The sequence below is a fragment of the Zootermopsis nevadensis genome, unplaced genomic scaffold, assembly GCF_977971745.1.
Source record: "Zootermopsis nevadensis isolate Lab colony 2312 unplaced genomic scaffold, Znev_1.0 Znev_ptg000028l, whole genome shotgun sequence".
Lineage (NCBI taxonomy): Eukaryota > Metazoa > Arthropoda > Insecta > Blattodea > Termopsidae > Zootermopsis > Zootermopsis nevadensis.
The window spans coordinates 6,564,550-6,588,657 of NW_028259160.1; the positions used below are offsets into that span (position 1 = coordinate 6,564,550).

General features: G+C 38.0%; 2 protein-coding genes across 7 annotated transcripts in view; one reads left to right on the plus strand and one right to left on the minus strand.

Moving 5' to 3' along the window:
- The window catches only part of unc-13-4A (BAI1 associated protein 3), a 295,285-nt gene that overhangs the window by 159,251 nt on the left and 111,926 nt on the right, over positions 1 to 24,108 (minus strand). For 4 of the 6 annotated variants that reach the window (XM_087356915.1, XM_087356918.1, XM_087356917.1 and 1 more), the window contains exon 1: positions 9,702 to 9,818. Coding sequence is in view for 2 of the 6 variants with exons in the window: in XM_087356919.1 (XP_087213045.1) it covers positions 9,702 to 9,820 (119 nt within the window). In the remaining 4 variants the exon portion in view is untranslated. Of the gene's footprint in view, positions 1 to 9,701; positions 9,856 to 24,108 lie in introns of those variants that run through there. The other 2 variants (XM_087356919.1, XM_087356920.1) reach the window with 1 other exon arrangement.
- Positions 21,835 to 24,108, plus strand: part of dachs (unconventional myosin-IXb-like dachs) — a 140,555-nt gene continuing 138,281 nt past the window's right edge. Inside the window, exon 1 of the mRNA XM_087356921.1 lies at positions 21,835 to 22,277. The gene's annotated coding sequence lies outside the window, so the exon portion shown is untranslated. The remainder of the gene's footprint in view (positions 22,278 to 24,108) is intronic.

The following is a 24,108-nucleotide window of genomic DNA, read 5'->3' on the forward strand; positions in this document are numbered from 1 at the left end:
TGTCAAACCAACAACCTACGAAGACCTAACTATGTGCATTGTAACATAACAGCCTTAATAGTAACGTACCTACAATACCAACCAAATTTATACACACGTTTCGTGCTTAAAGCAAAATTCTTAAGTTGTAATTGCGTCATAGTTTCTGTTATCATTGATTTCAGCCAGTCCTTGAATGAACACCTGGAAGGTAGGATAATGGCGTTCTACCTCAGCATTCAAGAAATCAAATCGACGTATAATATCTGTACACTAAAATCACACACATTTTTCTTTATAGCACAACCCGATTATTTTAATTCATGTTGCTGCTGAGTTCTATTGTCGTTTTACTTTAGCGTCTACAGAATTCTGACCACCAGAACCAGGGAGATAGAATGCTTGATCGTCAAGAAAGTTAACTTTATTAAAAAGGGCTCCTGTTTATCCGCGGCAGCTTCCAAGATCCCTTGCATACCCGAGCCACGTTCACCTCTGAATATTTATTTCAGGCCCCATCTTAGGCTTTTAGACAGGAAAAGGGAATGAAGATGGCTGTCTTCTGAGCTGTTGCGCTATGCAGTCTGGTAGAAACCAACCGACCCCTCAGAGGACCTTTCTGGCTCCATTATCATGGTGGCAATAGCCCTGGAGGGAGTAAGCACCTCTGCAACGTCGGTCAATTTCTATAGAATAGACGGCGCACAACGTCCCAGAAGAAAGCCATCTTCTTAGACGAGTTAATTTACCTCGGTAGCCAATGTAGAATAATTCGACTTCGCGTGAAATTATCAATAAAGACAGACACGAAACAACTAACACGGCAAATTCGCTTATGTGTAGGGTTTGTCGGTTTTTAAAAACCGGGTTTAAAAACCGGTTTTTTGGATAAATTTGTAAAATTCGAAAACCGGTTTTTAAAATTTAAAAAACTGGTTTCAGATACTAGAATTAATATGGAAAAATTAGTTAATTAATTAAAAATGTTAATATTTTGACTTGAAATCGCCTTGAGCACAAGCATATTGTAGTAAAACTAATCTTCATGAGTCAGGCGAATGTTTGACATGCAAATCCACAAACGCATTCTATTTTTAATTTCGGGAAAAAGAGCAGTTTAGAAGAAATTATAACAAAACTTGCTGCAATGGATGGATTGTCCATTAATAGCATTACAACAAGCTCGTTCATACGAGAGTCTTTGCAACAACGGGGATATTCATTACCGAAAAACAACTCTCGAGTAATGGATCTCATTCATACGTTTTATGACAATGCCAAACGTGAAATTATAAATGAATTGGATTATATTAAAAAGAATGGGGAAAACATTTCTATAACTTTAGATGAGTGGACTAGCAAAAGAAATCACAGATATTTGAATATCAAGTACACCATTTTGCGGAAGATTTTAGTTTGGGCTTAGTTTCAATAGGTAGTTCCTGCGATGCTAAGAAAACATTAGAATTAGTTTCCGAGAGGCTACAAATTTTTAACTTGAATCTAGCAAACGACATAATTTATAATTTATATTTTGTACGAATTTTAGTTATTTTTTTTTATTTTTTGCATAGAGTATATTTTATTTTGTTATATTTTTGTAGTTCCATAAATATTAAATACACTGATAAAAATTAAAATAAGTATAGATATTTTTTAATGTTTTAACTATATTTTGTTTTGTTTTTTGTAAAAATTCGAAAAACGGTTTACCCGGTTTTTTGGAAATACTGGAATTCGAAAACCTGTTTTTTCAAAAGTCGGTTTTTGTATAAACCCTACTTATGTGCATACTGCAAGGTTCCATTCTTAAAATCAGTGAATACAGAACACGGCGATGATATATTACTTATGATTACTACTTGGTGAATATGTAGCACTCAACGGGATGATAAAGAATAAATATAACATTTTAGTCGAATAATCTTTGGCGAAGATGAGATGATAATTCTAAAATTTATCATAGATATACAACATTCCATTATGTAGACTCGATTTAACTGGCTCATAATAGGCACCAGTGAATGACCCGTTCTAATGTTAACATTTCTGTTTCAAGAAACACAGGAATTTCTTGGCCAACTGAAGAACATCGGCTTTTCAAGGAAGACCCAGTTCTATGAGGATGATATTATTGTTCTGTTATAAAACAGATTTAAATGATTCATAAAAATACCCACTCACAAGACTGAAAGCAAAACACCGTAAAATCCTACAGGAGACGTGGAGATATAACTCCAAGCATTCAAGACCTCGAAAATATATAAAGATCAGGGATAAAACTTCAATCTCTGAACGTTTTATCTTTGGTGCCGGTTGGACAGACGCTGGATACGTGCCAAACAAACCCTGTCCACGCTTAATGGTAAACATAAAAAACTGAGACCACTTCGACCTTCCACGTTCACTCCCCCACACACCTCCATGGCGTGGTATTCATGCAAAGATCAACACTACATTACACTACACTACCCTCTACCCCAAATAAGTCCATTTCAGATATTCGATATTTGATCGCCGTTTAGAAAGAATCCAGTGCCAAGACACCATAACACGCGTCATGTTTATTCTGGATACCCGCTGAGAGAGGGTGACAGGGTGATGAAGAGTTGCCTGGTTAGAGGCGCAGAATTCTGACGTCAAACGCATTGTACAAGGCAGCCCACACGTCGCGTATGTGACTGGGTTTATTGACATTTCCTTTGTTTGCTATAGCCACGCCATTTTCAATCAGTCTGCAGTAAGATGATGTCTACTGGCACAAATTTCGGCAACTGCATCACAAATATATGTGCTGTACATGTAAGGGTATAAACTAAACACGCATAAAGGGGCCTATTGATTCAGAAGGCCACGCCGCTCTCAGACCGCAAAAAGACGGGACTTTCTGAAAACGTGAAGTTTTATAACACGTCTACTTGAAGAACATTTTTACTTTTTTGAGCCGTGTAGTCTCACAGATGTACAACGACGTTTTAGAAGTACGTTCTGCTTCCATCATCACGGTAGAACCTTGTCCGATTGATTCTCATGTCTCAAAACAATTGCTCGCGCGTGGCTTATTCATCGCCTTGGTGTCTGAGGCAGCAAGCAGCTCCGAAATATCGCTTACTCTCTACCAGATTTCACGGTGCAACAACCCAGAAGACGGACATCATCATACACGTTGAGAAACTAAAATCTCCCTTAACGTATCAATATTTCTTTCCTCGAAACACTTTCTCTTTCATGGACTGGGCCATACGACCGTCCGATCTGGCATTGACTCTGAAATTATTAATATTTTTGAAGTCTGTAAGATTTAATGGCCAGGGGATCAGTAGGGCTAACGGCTGTACCTCCATAAAACCGAATAAAGATAGTGGGATTCAAACAAGCAGTAACACAATTTAAACTTCAAAATCACATTTAAACATAAATACCACAACTTCATTTGAAACACAGATAATTAATTGATCTATTAAGGGCAGAAGAAGAAGAATTGTAGAAAGTGATAAACTGCGATAAAATATTTCTTGTCAACTTTCATCTCCCTCGCTCTTTGGACCTGTTGCTTCTCGTCTGCTCGCTATTCGAAGACCACGTGTTGCGCTTGCAAACTAACAACGTCATAAACTTTCCCTCAGCTACTGCAATGGCCTCCGGATTGATTCCACACATCCAAGGTTTCTTATCAGGAACAATGTTTCCATTGGAGCAAAGCCAATTAGTTTACGACACATTTTAATTAAGTGACCGACTAATTAAATAAAAACGTAACTAGTATCGAGTCAACAAAGCACTGAGTTATATCACTGACTGATTAGCTGACCAGCTAACAAACTGGTTTAATAACAAAAAAGAAATAAACCGGCTTATTAACAAACATACTGCTAGAGTTAACTCAACAGCTAACAGACTCTCTCACTGAAGATTGCTGTCTTCTGGATTGTTCTGCAGTGTAGTCTGGTAGATGTTAAAGGACATGCTGCCTCCATGATCATGGCGATGGCCCTGATCATGCAGGCAGCTCGCCAAATCAATTGTTCGGAGCCACAAAACTGTTCGACATGCAGAACTCAAAAAATAATCGATCACCATCATCAAAGTAACGTACTAGTAAATCCTATTCGGAACCAGTAAACACACAATCTCAATTAATTATTTTTGTACTTTCCATCTACAATCAGGTGCATTGTTTAAGGTAATACAAGAAAATTATACTTGAATTTGTACAAAAACAATATTTTCTCATAAAATCAAAAAAGAAATAATAATGTGACGTATTGTTTAACTTTCTAAAACTGGTATCAAAATTGCGAGGGCCCCTCCAGCGTCAAAGCTTCTTCCGGAGGGTGTCAGAAAAATTGGAAGAAAAAAAACGAATTAAACCAATAAATATGCTATGTGGGCGAAGGGCTGCGTTTGCAAACTTTACAGGAGGGATTAGCTGTATACAATTACCAGCGAATTGTGAAAAATTTAGGAAAGGATCAGAATTTAATGACAACACTCCCGTATCTCCCTGAGGACTAGAACAATATGCTCCACGAATACTACAAATCTTAACGGGTGTTTCTGTGTGTCACATGTTGTAATTAGTACGCCTGCGCAGTGTGTCGTTGTATCAGAGCAATCGATGATGGTATAAGATGCACACGGTAATTCATACCCAGGCCCCTAAAAGCAGATCACATAAGGTTTATTCCGAAAGAAGGAAATACGTCAAATGAACGCACTGGAAAGTCATACCTGTTCGAAAGATTCGTCTCTTGAGCTTCATAAGAAACTAAAATAGAACTTGTATCATGTTCATTAAGGAAAGGCTTGTCAAGGATAAAATGGTATACACAGAACATATACCACAAGATAGAGGCGGTATGTTTCTCCGAAATATCTACAGAGCCTAGAACGTTTACATTTGTTTCGAAGTTCGTGAGTTAGAAAGGATTAGTTGCGGTGTAGTAGTTAGAAATCCTGCTTTGTATTCAGGAATCCAACGTTTAAATCTCTGCTGGATTGTTATCCAGACTGAAATTTCCTCGGCCTTCTTCAATCCCTCAGGCAAATTCTGGGATAAGTCCATGACAGCTTACTTCTACATCGTTTGAAGATCATTGTTTATAAATAATTATGCACTTACACAATTTAGGCAGTTAAGAAATGTATTAATCAACGAAGAATTAAGATATCGTATCTATAAAGTATAACAACGAAAATACATATACTAATTTCGAGTCAACATATTTTCCAAATTAAATTTTTGCGATCTTGCATAAATCGTTCCACATTTCCATATTTAAATTTTAAAAAGATAAAATATGCATATATATATATACACACACAATGTGATGAAAATACGCATGTATTAAACCCAAAATTGTTTACCGACAAAGTTTCTCCAAGTCAAGAATTCATCCTTTCTTAACTTTAACACTCATTCTTACAGCTCATTCGACTGCAGTATGCGCATATTGTCTTCAGTTCAAACAGCGTCTTAAAGAACCCTAGAATTCATCAATCAGCATAAGCCACTGACTGAAACGTCAATTACATAGTTTCCGTCTTGTTACTAGCCTTCAGAAAGCAGTAAAACTTGCACAGATAGTCAAACTACAAGTTACGTAAACATGGAGCTGAGAACCCGATCACTTGTTGCTTAGCGGCGACATAAATCATGCAGAACAAAAGGGTCGATTGGAGGCACAGAACTTCCTACAGTCGATTTCTTTATGACGACTTGTTAATAATGATTGCACATAAAACATGGCAAGTACGACAAATGAAGACAGATAAATGAAATGATAGAATAGAGAAAATGATGAAATAATAAATGACAATAAGGAACAAGAAGGAAAATGAATTACCAAAATAGTAATGAACTGTTGAAAATAATGGTGTCTTTCACATTAGTATTATTATTGTTGTAAAAAGAATCAGAGTTGACTAGCCACTGGCCACAGCAATTCTGAATACGATTTACACCACCACCTGCTGATCCTTGTTTAGACTAACCGCTCAACAGTTACGTCGGAGAAGTTGTCGCGGATGGTAGGCGTAAATAACAGTTTTTCAACAACACCAAACAGCAGGTGCCCAGTCGAGCATAGTCCACACCCTTGTCCTCTATCCCTTATATGAAATATTAACATAATTTCTATCTACGTCTAGACTTCCCACAATATTCTCCGAACAATACCGTATAAAACATTTCTTATCTACTCTTTCATTTCACAAGCCTAAATCTCATCTTTCCCATTCCTTCATCCTTGATTTAATCAGGGTAATAACATTGGGTGAATAGTACCGCAATTTTCAGTTTATTTTAGCCTCCACAGGTTAAAATATTCTACTCAGCCCTCTTATCTCAAAAGCAGGCCCATCTGTGTATCAGGCAAAAGAAATAAAACAATTTCCCGGTTCTGAAACGCAACCATTTGCACCACTTAACAAGCAATAAAACGGATAGGTTCAGTATCCATTTGAATATAAATCAAATTTATAGTAAGGAGAGAAACTGACATTTAGCCTAGTGCACCGCGATAAATATTAACGAAAACAACGTCATTAAACTTGCATTGCCATGGCACTTTAAAAAAAGCCGATGCGAACACACAGTATTCTACTTCCTTAGGATGAAACGATAAAATTCATGATACCGTTTAGTTTACTACATTCTTCGCCGTGACACCTACACTCAAATCACCTACGCGTGAGTTTTCTTCAGCTGGATAGCAAATGTCTCCTTTCTTGATCAGTCGGTGGGACTCGCATTTCTTGCCAACAAAACTGAGTAACACAGCGTATTGGATACTTCTAATTGGCAAAGAGAATTTGTCTGACATAGGTTCTCTGTCCTTTCCCCCCACTCTTACCTGAAGACGGAAGTAAAATCCAGCTTCTATAACGTAATGTTATTTTATTTCATTATTTTATTATTCAGAAGATATAGTCCAAAAGGACAACTTAACATAATACTACACCAGAAATCTACTGACTTTTATTACAGTCCTGATATTCACCTGCAGGGATTTGAAGATTATTTAACAATACGTTTAGATCTACTCCTAGAAATAGTGTCGAGAGATAATGAGGAAATGCACTCAAACGTCGGTCAGGAAAATTAGAAATAGATTCGAAACAGGAAGCTCTTACACACACATACACGTCGTTACCATTACGTCGGCTAGTAAAGCATGCAGGCTGCACTGCAGGAAGGCAGACACCTGTTTGTTGCCATAGCAATGCACATTTCCAATATCTTGTCTGCAGTGTGACGACGGAAATGGCTTCCTTTCCGGCATGCTCCTCACTTCAAAAGACACGGCAACTGACTACATGTATGTGTCTGTCTATATGTCTGCATATTTCAGTCCGCCTACGTATTTCCATCACATTGTGTCTTTCCCATGCATACGTCATTTTATATAACCTATGTTTCTGTCTCTGTATGTCTGTTGATACTAGCTTTATCCTCCGTTTCATCTCTATTCGGGTTGGTGTTAACAGGTTCAGTAAAAACATGTTTAGAAAGCAAACAGGAATTAAAAGGAATCCCTAATGGAGATAGTGGGGATTATTTTCGCGGGGGTGAAACGCCCGGAGCATAAAGTTCAACCACCAATCTCCGCCTGGCACAGTGGTTCGCAAACTGGGTGCCACGGTACCACGGACGCTTTCAAAGGATGCCATGAGATTCTTTTATTTCATTTTCTGACGTTTCGACTTTGGGATCCCGACCGTTACCACTAAAATAATAAAAAAAGTCTATCATGTCAATTAGTTACCCGAAGACAGGAGCAGAGCCAACTCCTGAAAATAGTGTCTACCTCAGACAATAGACAATGCCCAATATAATGTTTCTATAGTATCCGGCACACTCCAAATTGCAGTAGGATTATCACATAGCCTGATTAAAATATTTCGTTGTTGAAATCTGTCTCTCCAGGTTAATTCCCTGATCGTATAAAAAATGGGGCACGGCTTCATCATTAGAAATCCAATCTACCCACTATGCATGATTTTATCTCCACAATACTTACATTTCTGCACTTCGTTCGTTTAATTAACATCGAATTTGGCTTAAAGTAGAAGATAATTGGATTTTCAAAATAGACTAAGGAAATAAATGTCGCAATACAAACACTTAATATGTGTAGCTAAATCTCCATTCTTCCGAATAAGCTAATTTAGGCGCAAATAACATTTCATTTTGACATCTAACTGTCATCATTCACCCTTCCTACGAGAAACGAGAAGTACGAGTGAATGAACGGTTACTGTAAAGTGCCTGTAGTAGACTGCGTACCGAGGGTCGATACTTCTTTCCAGCGAAAGGAACTTATTAATAAGGAATTGGGAGAACAGTGTTACGAAACAGCGTTCTTTCATCGTGGCAAGAAGTTACAGAAAGTGTAGCGGTCAGCAGTCTTCGTATCTGGAAGATCTCAAGTTAAAATCCCGCCAGAACGACCAGCCAGTCCTGAATTAATTTTCCGCTAAAACACGTTTGATCAGACACTTCAATGTCTTGGTCATTAAACAAACACCAGACACGGAATATTTACCTTAGGTTAACTTAAATAAGGTTCGGAAGTACGTACAAATTTTGGAACAGTAATATTTGCCTTCCCTCCGTATTTTATAAAACAGATTTATAGTATTTCCACCTGGCCAGACGTGTATCTGAGCCGCTTTCCCTTCCCCACCACCAACTGCTCCACCCACGGACGGATTTCCACGTGTAACGTGCCAGTAGAAGGCGCCGTACCTTCATGCATTTTAACTGCCTTCCTTCTGTAATGGCAAATGGGGCACATGTGAAGTTCTGTGCTGTGACAGGGCTTTTAAGACCTTCACTCTTTCGTCGCTAACGTAACTTTATACATGTAGTCTGCATAAAGGCTATATGTGGCTGTCAGTTTGATGGCGTAAACTTATAAAACATTAAGGCTAGAAATGTGGCATTTTGTACGGTGATATACCATTATGGTAAGACTCCCTATGACAATTGCATGCATAACGAAGCATCAAACCTATATATTATGTTTAATAAATGTGACGTGGCCACAAAAATAATTCACTGAGTCATAAACTTATTAAACTTCGGTTTTTGCTATGAAACGAACCAATTAGATTCAAGCTGTAACAGAACGGACTCTGAGATTTATTTCTTATATACATAGCTCAAATAAAACAGTATTCTGCTACTTATTAAAATGTATTTTTATAAAGGAATAAGACTTCTCGAAAGAAAATAAGTCGATGCGGTTTAATAAAATATGACAGTCCTACAAGATAGACTTGACGTAATTAAAATATTAATAGAACAGTAAATGTTTTTATAAAGGCGAAGTCGATATATAATACAGTACAGTAGATTCCGGTTATTTGGGCCAACGGTTAAACAGGGCAGTCGTTTATTTGGGACAAATCTTAAAGAACAAATCTTTTTAACTCTTTACGTGGAACTTCACATAATTGGAGCAGACGCTTAATTGGGCCAAAGTGTTCTAGTCCCGATGTGTCCCAATTAACCGGAATCCACTGTATATATACATATATATCAAGGAATAGTCAGATTACAAGTAGCAGAGTCTTACATTTATGTTAAGTCATGGGCAGTGTCTTTAAACGGTATTTCCATAAATTTAATTAATGTCAGTAAAAATAACTTACATTTATAAATGGGCATCGCAAAATGACCAGTCAGACTAAAACATATGAACTATATCAGTACTTACCGACTGGCTGTCTTGTCTGGAGAATGGATGACCAAGTCATAATCGTAGTTCACTGCAATGGGATGAGTTTTTGTAACAGCTGTTGTCAAATCTCTCCCCTGCCACCGTGCCGAATCCATTCTTAGCCAAGCAATTTCGTCCAGTTCCAAATAACCTACACAAACATGAAAAACTAATTCGTAATAAACACGCACCAAATGCAGCGAACAGTCCAGAATGTTGCCCCCAGCCACGTTAACAGAAAAGTAAATCTTGGCGCGACCAGCCTGCCATCTCGTGGCTAATATAAGGCTTATCGTAAGCGATAATCTCACCCCCTCTACTGTGTGACGCAACATGGATACTAAACTAATTTGTAACTGTGTAAATACTCTAAACCGCTAGAGGAACACACCTGAAGAAATAGAGATGACAATTAGCCATACTGAATACGCAAACAGATGGAATCTTTACAGCTGCACCTACGAACTTCTTTGATCTAAATAAGGGCGAGTCACTGAAGTTGATATTAGTTTATTCGAGAAGCAAATATACTTTTACAAAGGTAATTGCACTGCAGTATCAGAAAACGTTTCTTCTTCTTGTTTATTAAACTTTCCGAATATCGAACAAATTAAAGTTGAAGGTAGTTGTCTTCTGGGATGTTCAGCCGTGTAGTTTGGAAGTAGACCGACATTTCAGAGGTGCTTACTGCAACTTCCTGATGATGGGTGCAGTAAGCACCTCTGAAACCTCGGTCAATTTCTACCAGATTACATTTCGTAACAACCCAGAACAAAGCAATCTTACTCATCGCTTTGAAAACTGGACATCTCACCAAATAAATGCTGCGTATAAAATCTATTTTGCGTGTATAAGTGCATAAGATGGTTCGTTTTAAACAAGGTTTAAATATGTTGACAAATTCCAAGTACAGCTGTGGTCATATTAGACCGGTTCGGAATATAAATAAAATTGCAAGGCAGCATTTGGTATGACTTGTTTAATGACGTTACATTTCCTGCAGAATTTCTGTACAGTTTCTCTTCTGCTTCATACTTTTAAGATACGAAATTTGAATTTCGGCAAACCTCCAGCTCTGTTGACCAAGGTCTTTTATGTTGTCCTCGGTCCCGCCAGTCACATTATTGGATAGTATCTTAAGTAGGCTACGACCGATTCCCTTCCACAATCTTCTAAGTTTGTAATTCAAAACTTCTTCGTATCCTCAAGCTTTTATGCACTTTTAAGTAAATAAGCCGCCCACACGTAAACAAAAATATAGCATTTATGTGCGATTAATGACACTGTATCAACTGCAGATATATATTTTTACATACTGTGGGCGCTACAATTAAAATACATGGTTCGTCTCTGGATACAACATTCGTATTACATAATTGTTGATTATCAGGTATTTAGAGATGCGCTATCAATCTCACAGATTAGAAAACGTCGACTGAGAACGATAAATAAGCGGTGGATAAGTATATATTTGGAAGGAGGCATGTAACCAGTTTGTCGAATGAGGTAGCACGTCGGTGTAGTTGTCAGCCGACATATTCAAATGCCAGAATCTTTGTGCTTTTACACAACAGGTACCTTCGATAGAATTTTGATAAAATGTGTTTGTCGTTGTTAAGATTATTGTTATCACATATGACATTCTGGCAATTTTAATTTATTGTTCTTCAATTTCAAAATATTCGTACTAACAAGTTGGATTAGGAAGTAATTCTACTGTAGACGAATACAGCAGCAGTGTCTATTTACGGTCCAAACTCTTTGAGTGTAACAATCATGGGGTCTACATAATTAAAATATTTATTTATTATTCTAATAATCGTAAGTTAATTAATCATCGCATATTACCTCAGTACGACACAATATTGAAAGGATTAAATAAATTAGGTGGGGCACAAGGCAAGGTGTCACTCATAAAACTTTCCCTACATTAATATTATTCTCTTCAATTTTCAATGCTCATTCACTTCATAATTCGTACAAGAGACGCTGATTGATCTAAGATGAAATGAATTCACTAACTAGCTAGCTGTTTGTACGGCGAATATCCTGCTTAATTACGACTAAATAGGCAGTCACACAATAATCACTACGCCCTCTTAACGGGCCTCAGCATAACAAACAGAATGATAGAAATATGCCAAACATTAAAGTGGCAATTTGTACGACCCTGTGAAGGGATCCAAAGTTATCTTGTTGACGGAACCACCGCCACACGATATTATGTTTCGCAACTATCCAGTAGATGGCAGGGCTTGTCGAAACCGGCTCCTAGAAGAGGAATTCAAATTCATCAGGAGGTGCATTGCCAAAAAGTCGGAAAGACGTCATTAACGTCTTTTTGGAACAGTTCTGTCTAGAAACTAGCCCGAGGTAGGACAAATCTCAGGAAACAAAATATAATATTCGTACAGTCCTCACATATCAGGTGCGCATGACCATAAATGTATATCTACATATAAATCCTTGTCCTAAAAATGCTGACATATGAAAATAAAATATAACACACAATGAACAAAACTATCGACCATAAACCTCTGTGTGTGTGTGTATTTTTTTTACGAATTCTTATTGCGAAACAAACGGTATTATATTTTTCTAAGTATAACGTGTGAATTTACAATTCATTAAAAACATTCTCGGTATACCGGAAGCCTTGTGGCGGAACACCATTGTGCCGACGTTTACCGGTTATAAAACACTGAACTACAGGAAAAGAATGTCTCAGACTTTACGTAGGACTAAAGTCGTGTTTCGATAATCAATCAACAGTTCAAATCTGCCGTGAAGCACGAACATCGTCACGCAGAAACGTTCACGTACTTAAATCAACCGTTGAATCAGAAGCTGAAGTGGGTTACGACCATAAGCAATTCTTTACATAACATGAAAACGAACTCATAATCGGGAAGTATATGTGTCTATCCAAATATTTTATTTCTGATGTACTAAACAGATTTTTCTTAAATTTGGTGTTGAATTTTATACTAAATTATGTCGGCCGTATTTAAGTCTTCTCGGTAGGACTATAGATAAAATATAACCCTTTTTACCCATTGTATATGCCGTTTGGTGAACCCCAGAGTCAGCACGGTGGCGAGGATAGATTTCCCTGCCCCTTCCATCAAATAGCCGGTTACTTTACTGACTATGGTATCCCCAGGACTGGGTACCAAATAAACCCTGTTTTAAAATAATCACAGGTCACCATCAGTTTTAACGAGCTATAAGTGAAAGTCACCACGGCCGAGAATCTATTCCGTATTATGGAGGACCTGGGTTCAAACATCGGCCCGAAGACCTGCTAATCACACTGAAGTGTTTTGTGGATTTTCCAGGTGTCTCCTGGCAAATTTCGGGATATTTAGTAGCTTAAATCAACGTTATACCGCAAATTGTGTTTCCTTCAAGAACTCGAGAAAGTTGTCAGCTTTTCTATCAAGTCCCACGGCAGTTTCATTCTGAAATGATGGAAAGGGGCGTCATTTAAAGCCATTAATCCCGCTACTACTCACTCGCTCATATTCCCTTCAAATAGTAAGAGAAGCACAAATTACATTAAGAGCAGATAACGACTTAACGCACCTTTTGCACATGTATTGCTGAAAATCGTTAAATCCGATCTCTTATAGCACAAAACCATTTCCACACTCATGAAATACAAACTCTTTTCACATTCTTTACAATTCCTCACACTGTTGCCATAGTAACTAGACAACTTACGCACGTGGAAACGAACTTTTTCTTCTGTTATTTTCTTATTTCGTGTATTCGTGCCGTTACATTGAGGTCATAGAGAGGTTACAGGATGAATGCATAAAATACAGACATTTCAACAATAAGAAGAAAGTGTGTTTTGAAGATGGCCGTATCCTGGGTTGCAGCGCCGTGTAGTCTGGTAAAAGTTTACCAACGTTTCTTTGCTGCCTCTATCATCAGGAATATGTCTTTGACTTCTGTCAGGAAGCCGTCTTCGTACTCACCGCCGTGAGGACCGGAAATCCTACCAATTGTCCTTTTTTGGCATTTCAAAGCGTAATACTGTCGACTGCTTCTTATGCCTCACCAGAACCAGTTCAATACCGTGTAGAAAATGAATTTTAGAACAAACATTTTACTAGGCAAGTTAACTGTGTGTACGATTTTTTATAAAATTCAGTAACCGAATTCTGCTCATGGTTCTTTAATGTTAGGAACTGAAGTTTTAAGTACTATTTGAATGAACTTCGTGCGTCAAAGGTTGAACGTGACATTATCTTTCCCGAATATGTCCCCAGGCATGTTGTAGGCCTACACACATATTCGCGTCCAAATAAGAGACAGTGTGACTTGTATACCGAAAGTTACTATCCCATTGTTTTCCTTTGAAGCACCGTCACGGCGGGATTTGCACATTGTGTGCCGTGTCCCGCTGGAATTGATTGCCCCAGTAATTAGAGGAGACATCCTACCTGTCTTAATGGACCTGGTATGGGGTTTCTTATTGTTCCTTCTGTTTTAATGAAAGGCGAAGAGCCGAAGCCATATTGTAAACAACTGGATGCATGAATAAAATGATCTGCCAGGCGGTGTTGTCGAGTTTCATTACCAGAACGTCAGCCAAAAAATGAGTCAGTCTAATATTTAGTTAATCGGTTAGACAGCAAGTCGTTTGTTGGTTTCTGATTTCATTAACTGTAATTTTCATGTCTGATTTTTTGGTTGGTCAGTAGGTTTGTTTGTGTTTTATCAAGTATTTAGTCAGTTTATGAGTCAGTGACTTGTTAGTCTGTCACCTGCAATGTTCTTACACTAACTGGAAGTACAAAAGTATTTTAAAATGGCGTCTTCATAAATTCGATGCATATAATTCTTTATATCACCTGTACATTCCATGTCTGTTACATCATGTAATGTTCAATGAGACCGAATTTAACTAGGAATATATTTACACATTCCCTTTGTTCTCAGAAATTACAGTGATAGCGAATGTATTTCTAAACACGGAATTATTTATCTCAGTGCTGAGATTTGAGGCTCTCAATCTTAGAGACAGTGTCGATATGTTTCTCCGGAGCTTCGGTATAAGTCCACACGGCGTTACAACTCAGAAGACCAACATCGATATCTTACTCTTCTTTGTGGCAGATATGTGTTTTCTTGGGTGTGAGACCCGAACTGTGTGTATCGTTCAAAGTACGTTGTACTTCATACTGCAATTAAGTACAGAAAACTGTAATTACTGTAAGCTTCGTGATATTGAAGGAACATTAAGAACAAAATTCGGGAAAATATTTCTTCCATTGCCTTTACAATCTCTATCTTCTTGGGTCATATCACAAAAAAAAAAATTAAATATAAGATGCTATCGTTTGACTTGTTTTGTGAGCGTAAAACTTGGTGTCCTACTCTGAGGGAAAGATAACTAAAAGGTATTTAATAAAAACTGCAGAGCATAATACTTAGACTTGTAGCAAAGTGACTGAATGTCACAATACCTGCCAAATCCGTAGGAAGCTGACTTCAGTCCTCATCCTCAAAACATATTTTCCAAGGCCAAGTTTAACAGTAATCTCCCACCAACACCCTGACGATGGAGTCAGTAAGAACCTGTAAAACGATTCATCGTCTGCTAGACTACACGACCCATCGATCCAGAATACAGTCATCCTCATACTCGTCGCCTGAGGACCTGGAATCCTTTCATTCAGGTAGCTGGCTCGGGGCAATGAGATACGAACTTCATATTACTATCGGGAAACCACTAAGGAAGAGACTCACACGCCTATCGAATGATAATATTAAAATTTATCTGTCAAGGCGTGAAAATGTAAACTTTCTCAGGATGATGTCCACTGGCAGACTTTTCTTGTGACGGAAACAAATCTTCAGAGGGCAAAACAAAAAGGAATTTCTTCATCACTTAAGTAAACTTAAAACTGGTGAAAGAAGTGCCTGCACCAACGAGTTAGAATTTAAAGCGGATAAGAAGTACACAGTAAATAATTTTATTTTATGTTGGTATTTCACCTCTTAAATACTGAAGCCGATGCGACAAAGACGCCACACACAAGAACTCCCATCGCACACTGCGGGCATAACAAAAGACGCTCTGTTCCTTTCTTCGCGCTGTTTTTACTGGTCTCCTTGTACAAGCTGTTCACAACAGAGGAAGCTGATGAGTCTGTGGCATCCAACTCTCCCGGAAGTCTTTTACATTCCGAACACACGGACTTTAAATTCGATTTAAGCTCTTTTACCTATTTACAACAAACTGGTAATTATATATACCAGCTGCTGCAACAATAAATAGCTCGGCACTTACCTCGTAGTGTTTTTGCGTGTGATTTGAAATTCTTGCGGCGATGGGTTATTACACCGCGTAGTTTTGCAAACTTTTACTGACGTTTTGGAGGTACTTGCTGCCTTCATCATCAGAACGATGAATTTTAAAGCATTTCTCAGTCCCTCCGTTTTCTGTGAAAATACCGATAACTTAAAATATACTCAACCGCCTCCTTCCGCATTCTTTCCAATACATAATTTACTATCATCCTACCATTCGCATGTAGTGAAAGAATGTTTGTAAATAACTAAGAACAATTATGAAAACTTTAGTGCTTAGCGTCAAGATCCAGCCGCTTTACTTCCAGTATGTATCAGTTAGGAGTTTGGATAGACGCCAGAATCGATCAGGCATAGCATAATACGCATAAAACCCCTGGGTCCGTGCAGGGAATTAAATAATTGTCGTCTATAGAGTGACCGCAGTAACACGACACTGTCATTAATCATAATATAAAAAAGCATAAGTATCTCCATGGTTCAAACGAGTTTCTTCTAAAGGTGACAGTCATTTAGCTGCTTAAACGCTTTTACGAAACTGAAAGAATTATTCAGACGCTCACAAAAGCTAACAACAAAACCCAATCCTTAATCAGCCGATTCCAGCTCGTACCTCACACTTAATTTCTTCTGAGAACCATTTCTCATATACGAAAAGGTTCCCCAGCTGGGCTCTTCTCTTGAGGTTTTCGAATAATTTTAATTCTTGTGCGTCTCTCAATTCTCCCATGGATGGCAAGCCCTGTCCATCTCATTCTTCTTCATTTAAACGCCTTAATTACATTAAGTAAAGATTGCAAATTATTAAGACTCCTCCTGTACGACTCAAAGCACAGTTATAACTAAACGGTAATTTTTTAAACGATAACCCAAATTTACTCTCTTTGTTTAGAGGTCTAATTTTAGACCACAAGCCCTACTCTTATACGTAATATTCATTGTGTTCTCGTTCAAAAAAGTTATTCTGTATATGTATCACCCGCTTTAACGATCAATAACTCTGCACTTTGCGAATGAAATATGTGTATTGCTGTTGTGCGATTTTCAGAATAAACGAGGGTTACTTCATTAAACAGCATTAAGTAACTTATTTTTGTTGTACAGGCTAGCTTTTTTTCACGAATCAAGAACTACACTTTAGCTTCTTGCTTCAAAGGGTGAGGTGATTTTATCTATTTCCACTTGGGCCTTCGTTTTCAGACAGCCTCAATCTGAGATTAATACAACCTGCCACTGTATGTCTCATATGACAACGCAACCACAGGTTTCCTCGGGCGGACACTACCATGTTTGATCAAGTGTCACTTCATAATAATGTAGCTCTATTATTTATACCATATTATCGACCATGGTCTAATATGCCTATTGTATTGTTCGCGGTCATCGCCGCCTATTGTGGCACATGAACAGTGGGACCGACAAATATTTAGACTCGCCTCTCTTTAATGCAGTTCCTTGTTTCTTACTTTCTTATTTCGTGAGGAGACACAGGCTTGTTTCTGTAGTTCCATAATGCCCGTGTGTCCTTGAGTCCGCCCTTCCGTCCGTATTCACCCAATAAATAATCGAGCGCACAAAGTTTATGTTGGCCATATCAACGCTTTGAAAAAGGAAAAATATGAAGTATTGTCTTGTAAGATTTGAGGTTTTCACAGCGGTGAGTATGAAGATTTCTGTCTTCTGGGTTGTTGCGATTCATCGCCCTGATGACGGATGCAGTATGAACTCTGAAACGTTGGTAAACAACTACCAGACTACACAGCGCAACAACCCAGAAGACAGAAATCTTCAAGTATTGTCTTGCTTTCATGGTTTAATGGTACTTCGTTCTCTGTACCACAGTAGCTCCGATCAGATAAAATGCATCGTTAGTCAACTTCAGCCAGCTAGACGTTAGCCTTCTAGTTGAGGCTTACGCTCGCGTCGAGCGCCTGGCTGGCTGGAGCTCACTGTTGATGCATTTTATCTGATTAAGTCTTGAGTGTTCCAGCGTATGGAGCACTACTAAACCTGAATATGAAACAAAATAATTTGTATTTTTTTAAAGTGGTAGCCAGGCACCGCCACTGCAAACAATTAAAGAATTTTTACGAAACTTACTACGAACCACATATCAGTAATAGGCCACCCGCTGCTGTTCTCCTTAATTCCATTAAACTCATAATACGAACATAGCGGCAGTGAACAAATCTTGAGGTAGGCTTTATAAGTATCACTCATGAGGAAGATGGTGACTGCCTACATTTTTTGTCGGAAGATATTAAAGCAAAGAGCATTTCAGAGTTCTTGCTGGAATAATAATACTAAAACGGAACTTGGAGATACAAAGTCTGAAGGTCAGGACTGAATGGATACAATGGGCTCAGTACGGATACAAGTGGCTGGCTTTTGTAAACACAATTATGAAATTCTGATTTCCATAAAAGTAGAGACTATAAGAAGCATGGAGTAGATTAACAAACAACACACATGGCGGTATAAGAAATACATATAAATTGTTGGTTGATATACCTTGAAGTAAAATACAAATTATAAAAAATCGGCGTGTATGGCAGTGTAGTAATAAAATCGATCTTATAAAGACAAGGATTGCGAAGGCTCGCACAAAATACAATTCGCTGAAGATAGGGGTCTAATCCTAGGCCTTTGTGATCGACTAATTCAATAAATGTTTTTGCCAGCTGAGCGTATCCCCTTTTCAAAGAAGTCACAGGTAAAGTCGCAGACTTTACCTGTCCTGTAATACAGGAACCGAATTTCGAAACGTCCTATACTTCTCTGTAGGGCACGAACAACAAACACTCCCACTGTACAATCACTGGCAATTAAACACCTCCTTTCCAATCAGAAGCATTTAAATGCCATCTCCGCCGTGCTGACTTGGAGCTCCTGTCAGCTACACTTTCGAGCACAACATGAGAATTGTTACTTCACCTACGTGTTTCAAAGATGTATTGTTCGACTGACAGGTCTGCCAACTTAGAAATAGTTTCCCCTTGAGCTAGGAGTGTTAAGGAAGTAGTGACTGGCTGGCTATGGGTTAGATGAACGAGGATTAATTCATTCCTTATAGGTGATTCCGCTAACCTCTTATCTGACGACTCATGAACGCTGACATTAATTCATACTGGAACTTAATATAATACAACTTAACTTTCTTCTTAATAAACAGTGCCAGCCCGCCGCTAAACCAACAAAAGTGGACAAGTATTTTAGTGTATAACACAACAGCAGCGTATTATTATTATTATTATTATTATTATTATTGTTGTTGTTGTTGATGATGATGATGATTAAACCTGGTCTAGAAGCCAGGTTGTGTGGAACTGCAGTACTATTAAATGTGGTAAAGTACCTTAGCACCAGGATTCACGACTGGTAACTTTATCTTCTGAAATTACACTTTATCCACATCAGAAGGAATTATCATTCTGACATGACAAGAGGTAGTCAAATTTCCTGCGCGTCAATCCCATAATTAATGGTTGTAGGCCAACTATGAAGAAGTCTTATAGAATTAAAAACAGTATTTACTTCACATCTAATGAAATGGTTGCCTATCGGTAATTGTGAAAACTCCATGACTCTCTAATGTGAAATTAGATACTCATCAGTAGATGTTTTTAAGTGAGTATTAACAAGTGGTAAGATTCCACGGATAAGGATCGGATCCTCGAAATGCCTCACCATCACAGGAGTAGAGCAAACGCGGACAAATATCTACACTCTTAACATGTTTCGATCATTTAATTCAATTACTGGAGGAGGCTAAAGCCTTGTGTATCAGTCTGCTGAATTTCATACACGTGTATAATCAAATAAATTAGTGTCCACTGTGCCTCATTAATCAAAAACCAGTTTGAGACGTAACATAATTTAACAAAGTATTTGAAGAGAGACTAATATCAGCGTTTACTGAAGCTGTGGCCACAGTCATCAAGTTGCTAGCCAGATTTATGACAAAAATATACAAAAAGAACTTGTTTTGATTGTCTGTTCTTCCCCCTAGCCCTTCCAGGGGTAACCACAAATATTTCAGATCTTCATCGTTCTGAGAAGTTTCGTAATCCGTCTTCCTGGACAAGCATACGACAAGATCTGACGCTGATATGTCTGTGACAGAGGACGGGTCTTCCTGCTGCATTCTGGTGTCTTTTACTTGTAGGAGGACAATGCAGCTAACCCAAGGAACGTGCATTCCGTTGTGAGTAGCTTGCTCCGGGTCACTGAGTGAGAATCTCTGGTATTACTATCTCAGCTACGTGTTCAACGAACTAAAATTTGGCTTCAAATTCTTTTTATTTTCAAACTTTATAATGAGTGTGGAATTATGGCTGTCGCCACTTCTCGGTTTCTAGTTTCCATGCTATTCAGTGATATCAGTCTCGATCTTCAATTCCTCTAAATTCCGTATCTTCCTTGCCACGGTCCTTCCATCTTCTGTTCCGTCTACCTTTCTTCCTCCTCTCTACCGACATTCAGTTATAATGTACATCTACTTTCCCCCATCTTCTGCAAGTGCCCGTAACACATAAGCCTCTTATAATCGATAGCTTCAAGAATCGATCCTTCCACTCACATTATCCTCCTTGTCTCATCATTTCTGAAGCTATGAGACCTTGACACCCCACAAACTCTTCACGGACAATCAGTTTCTATTGAGTTAAGTCTAGCATAATTTCTTTTGTTAAATTCCGATGTTTCCAACCGTTAAGTATTTGATATCTTTCGATAATCTGCTTTTGTTCTTCTTCTTCTTATTCTATCACTCCATAAGAGAGGGTTCATTTCTAAAAGAGCACAAATTAACTTATTAAATGCCCACAAAATGTAATTCGTCTGTCAATAGCTAAAAGAACATATTTTTGTTAATTTCTAAGTCTTAACTGAATATTCAATGTTCCTATACAAATCACCTAACTGAGTTGTTGCGCAGTGTAGTCTTATAGACGTTTGTCGACGTTTCAGAGGTACTTGCATTTCCACCGTCAGGGCGATCGCCTTGATGATGGAGGCAGCAAGCATCTCTGAAATCTGGGTAAATTTCTACCAGAATATTTGGCGCAACAAACCAGAAGACAGCCATCTTCTTACTCGCAGCCATGTAATAAAATTAAAGCTCATGTTGCAGGAAGAGAGCGTGGAAAGGATTCAGCTGGCTCAGGATAGTGTCCAACGAGAGGCTTTGTGAATGGGGGCTGACAATTCAGGTTATAAAAATGTATAGAAATTCTGGACACCTAAATAATTTCCACCTATTCAAGGAGGGACCTTCAAGTTTTGTTTGACATATAATTATTTTGTCAGTTGTTATTAATTACTTAGTTGGTTGGTTAATTAGTTGGTTTTTGTAGTAGCTGATTTTCAGTTACTTTCTCATGTACGTCCTCATTTGATCATTTTAATTGTTGGTTGGTTAGTTATTTACTAGTTACTTTTACCGGGTGGTTAGTGCTTTATTTAGATCGTAATTTACTTAGTTTTCGACTTTGGTCTTCTGAGTTGTGATCAAAGTTTCGGAGGAACATACACATTGCCTCTTCCAAAACGTTGGTGCCATCCATAAGTCCACACGGCGTCACAGCCCAAAAGATCACCAACGTCGTCAGAACCTAAAATCTCCATTTACTTAACGCTGTTAGTTACTTTGTTAGTCGGGTAATGAGTGAGTGCATGCAGCCCCAATGCCTGCCATCAGTAACGCGTGTTGTGGCTGGCTGCCGAGCTGAGTCAAGGGCGCTATGTGCACAGTAGCTGTGGGCCGCGTGAAGCGACTGTCACTAGTACGCCGGTAACTAGCGGCCGCACAAGCCACTGGACATTGTTGCAGGTTGCACCGCCATGACGTCACTTGATTGTTACATACTATGACGTCCTAACCACGTGTTTTGTTAATTTTTTGACTTTCTCCCAGCCGTCTCTTGTGTCGACAAATAAGTGTTCAGAAGAGATAGTGAAGTGCTAGTGAATATGAATCTATGGTATGACGATTGATGTTTAATTTGAGGAAGTTCAATGCAAGTGAAAGTGTGGCGTTCTCTTCTAAAAGAAAGAGACGTATTTTATAATGGCGTTCATATATTCGGTGCAAATTGTAACACAAGTGAAATCTAAATACTATATACCAACTTTGTATTCAGTAAGAGAGAATCAGTTACACCAGGCTGTGTATTTCCAACTGTCTTTACAACAGCACATAAACATTTTTAAATGTGGGTGAAACACAATTTAATGCGTATTACAACACAAGTAAGTTCAACATTTTATAACAGGCTCTCTAGTAGCTGAGATAATGAAAACCTCTCCTGCTTTAACGGAACGAGAAGGTTTATTATCGTGATCTGGACCCTTGGATCTTATCCTGAGCCAGATGAATTCAGTCCAGAGTGTCCCATTCTGTTTTTATAAGGCTCATTTCAGTACTATCCTCCCAAAAAAAAGTCTAGGTCTTTCCAATGACCAGATTGCCCAACTATAATTTTAAGTACTTATCATATCTTCATTGCCTTCTACATGATCTCGCTCCTTTGACTTAATTACTCTGGTAATTTATGATGCAGAGTACAAGTTATGAAGCTCCTCATTATGAAATATTCTTCAGCCGCATGTTATTTTTTCCGCTTTGGTAATGTTCTCCTCAGCACTCTGATCTCAAACACTCAAAATCTGTGCTTTTTACATTCTAATGCGACAGGCCAAATTTCACATGCAAGCAAAGAAATCAGGTAGTCGTAACACTTAAAATTATTCATTGTCAGGCCTTTTTCCGTCGTCTGTTCTTTAAAACCCACGACGTTTCGGAGACTGGTTCTGTCTCCGTCTTCAGGTGAGAGGTGCCTACTCTGTTGGGTCCCTTATATAGAGCTAAGTCTCTGTCACTGGTCAATTGTTATATTACAACGCGACTATTCATTATTTTGTTTTGTATCTTTTCGAAATAATTTCAAGTTGGAATGAAAAGCTCGTGTATAAGTGCATTCTGAATTAATTCAATGCGATTCCTGCAGCAGGAAAGGCGCGCAGTGGATGAAATATAGATACGAAACTAATGAACAGGAACTAATAGCTTAATTACACAAATTATCTAACTGGGCTATACGCTGCAGGTAATTACACTTTAAACCTATGCATTCCTTAGTTTCAAATACTTCAGAATTCAAATGTTAACACAAACATCTCGTTACACTGAATAATCACAAAATGTAAATGCTAAAGTCCGGATAATTCCTGATTATAAAATTTAATTATATGAATAAAAGTACCAGAGCTCTAATAATATTAACTTACGTTATATTTTAAGTAAAACTGAGGTGAATAAATAGGATTAACTATATTAAACTTAGGTTTAAACGATATGTAATTAAAGTATCTAATGAGCCAACTTGTAAATTAAAGAAATTAACACACACACTACAATACTGAAGAAAATATTTCCTCTTGGATAATTAAATAGTAAATAAAACATTTATTTATGATAACAATTAAATTATATTTCAAAGTTCAGATAACTGTAAATTCAAAACAAAGGAAGCATAAATAACCAAAAGCAATGACTAAGTCACAACATCACAACATTTTAAGTGGCGTTAATCTGCCTTTTAAACATGGTGTAACATGAACTTTAGATCTTGTAAGCCTACAAGACTTCAAGCCGTTAAAATATTTCTTTGATCGTTAGGTGATAAGAAACACTACTGTACAGTTTTTACCGATTTCAGCCAACAAGTGACGTTAGATAAAAATTTCAGTCTGACGACGTGTTTACAAAGCGACATGAATTTGTGTCGGTGTTTCCAACGGATTTAGAACTAAACAACTTCACTTCGCTATGTAATGACCTGAAGAAAATGTGAGGTCAATATCAGTGAATAACGAAACAGAAATGAGAAACACAAACACCTGTCGACACGTGACGTGATGCTGAATATTCTCTAAAGCTCATGCAAAAGAGAGGTATGTACGCCTTGATGTTTAACATAACCTACTTCTGCAGTGGAACTTAATCTCAAGTACACAGATCTTGCAAAGGAAATAGCCTGAACTTTTGTTATTAAATTCTACCACTAATCACATTACGTAA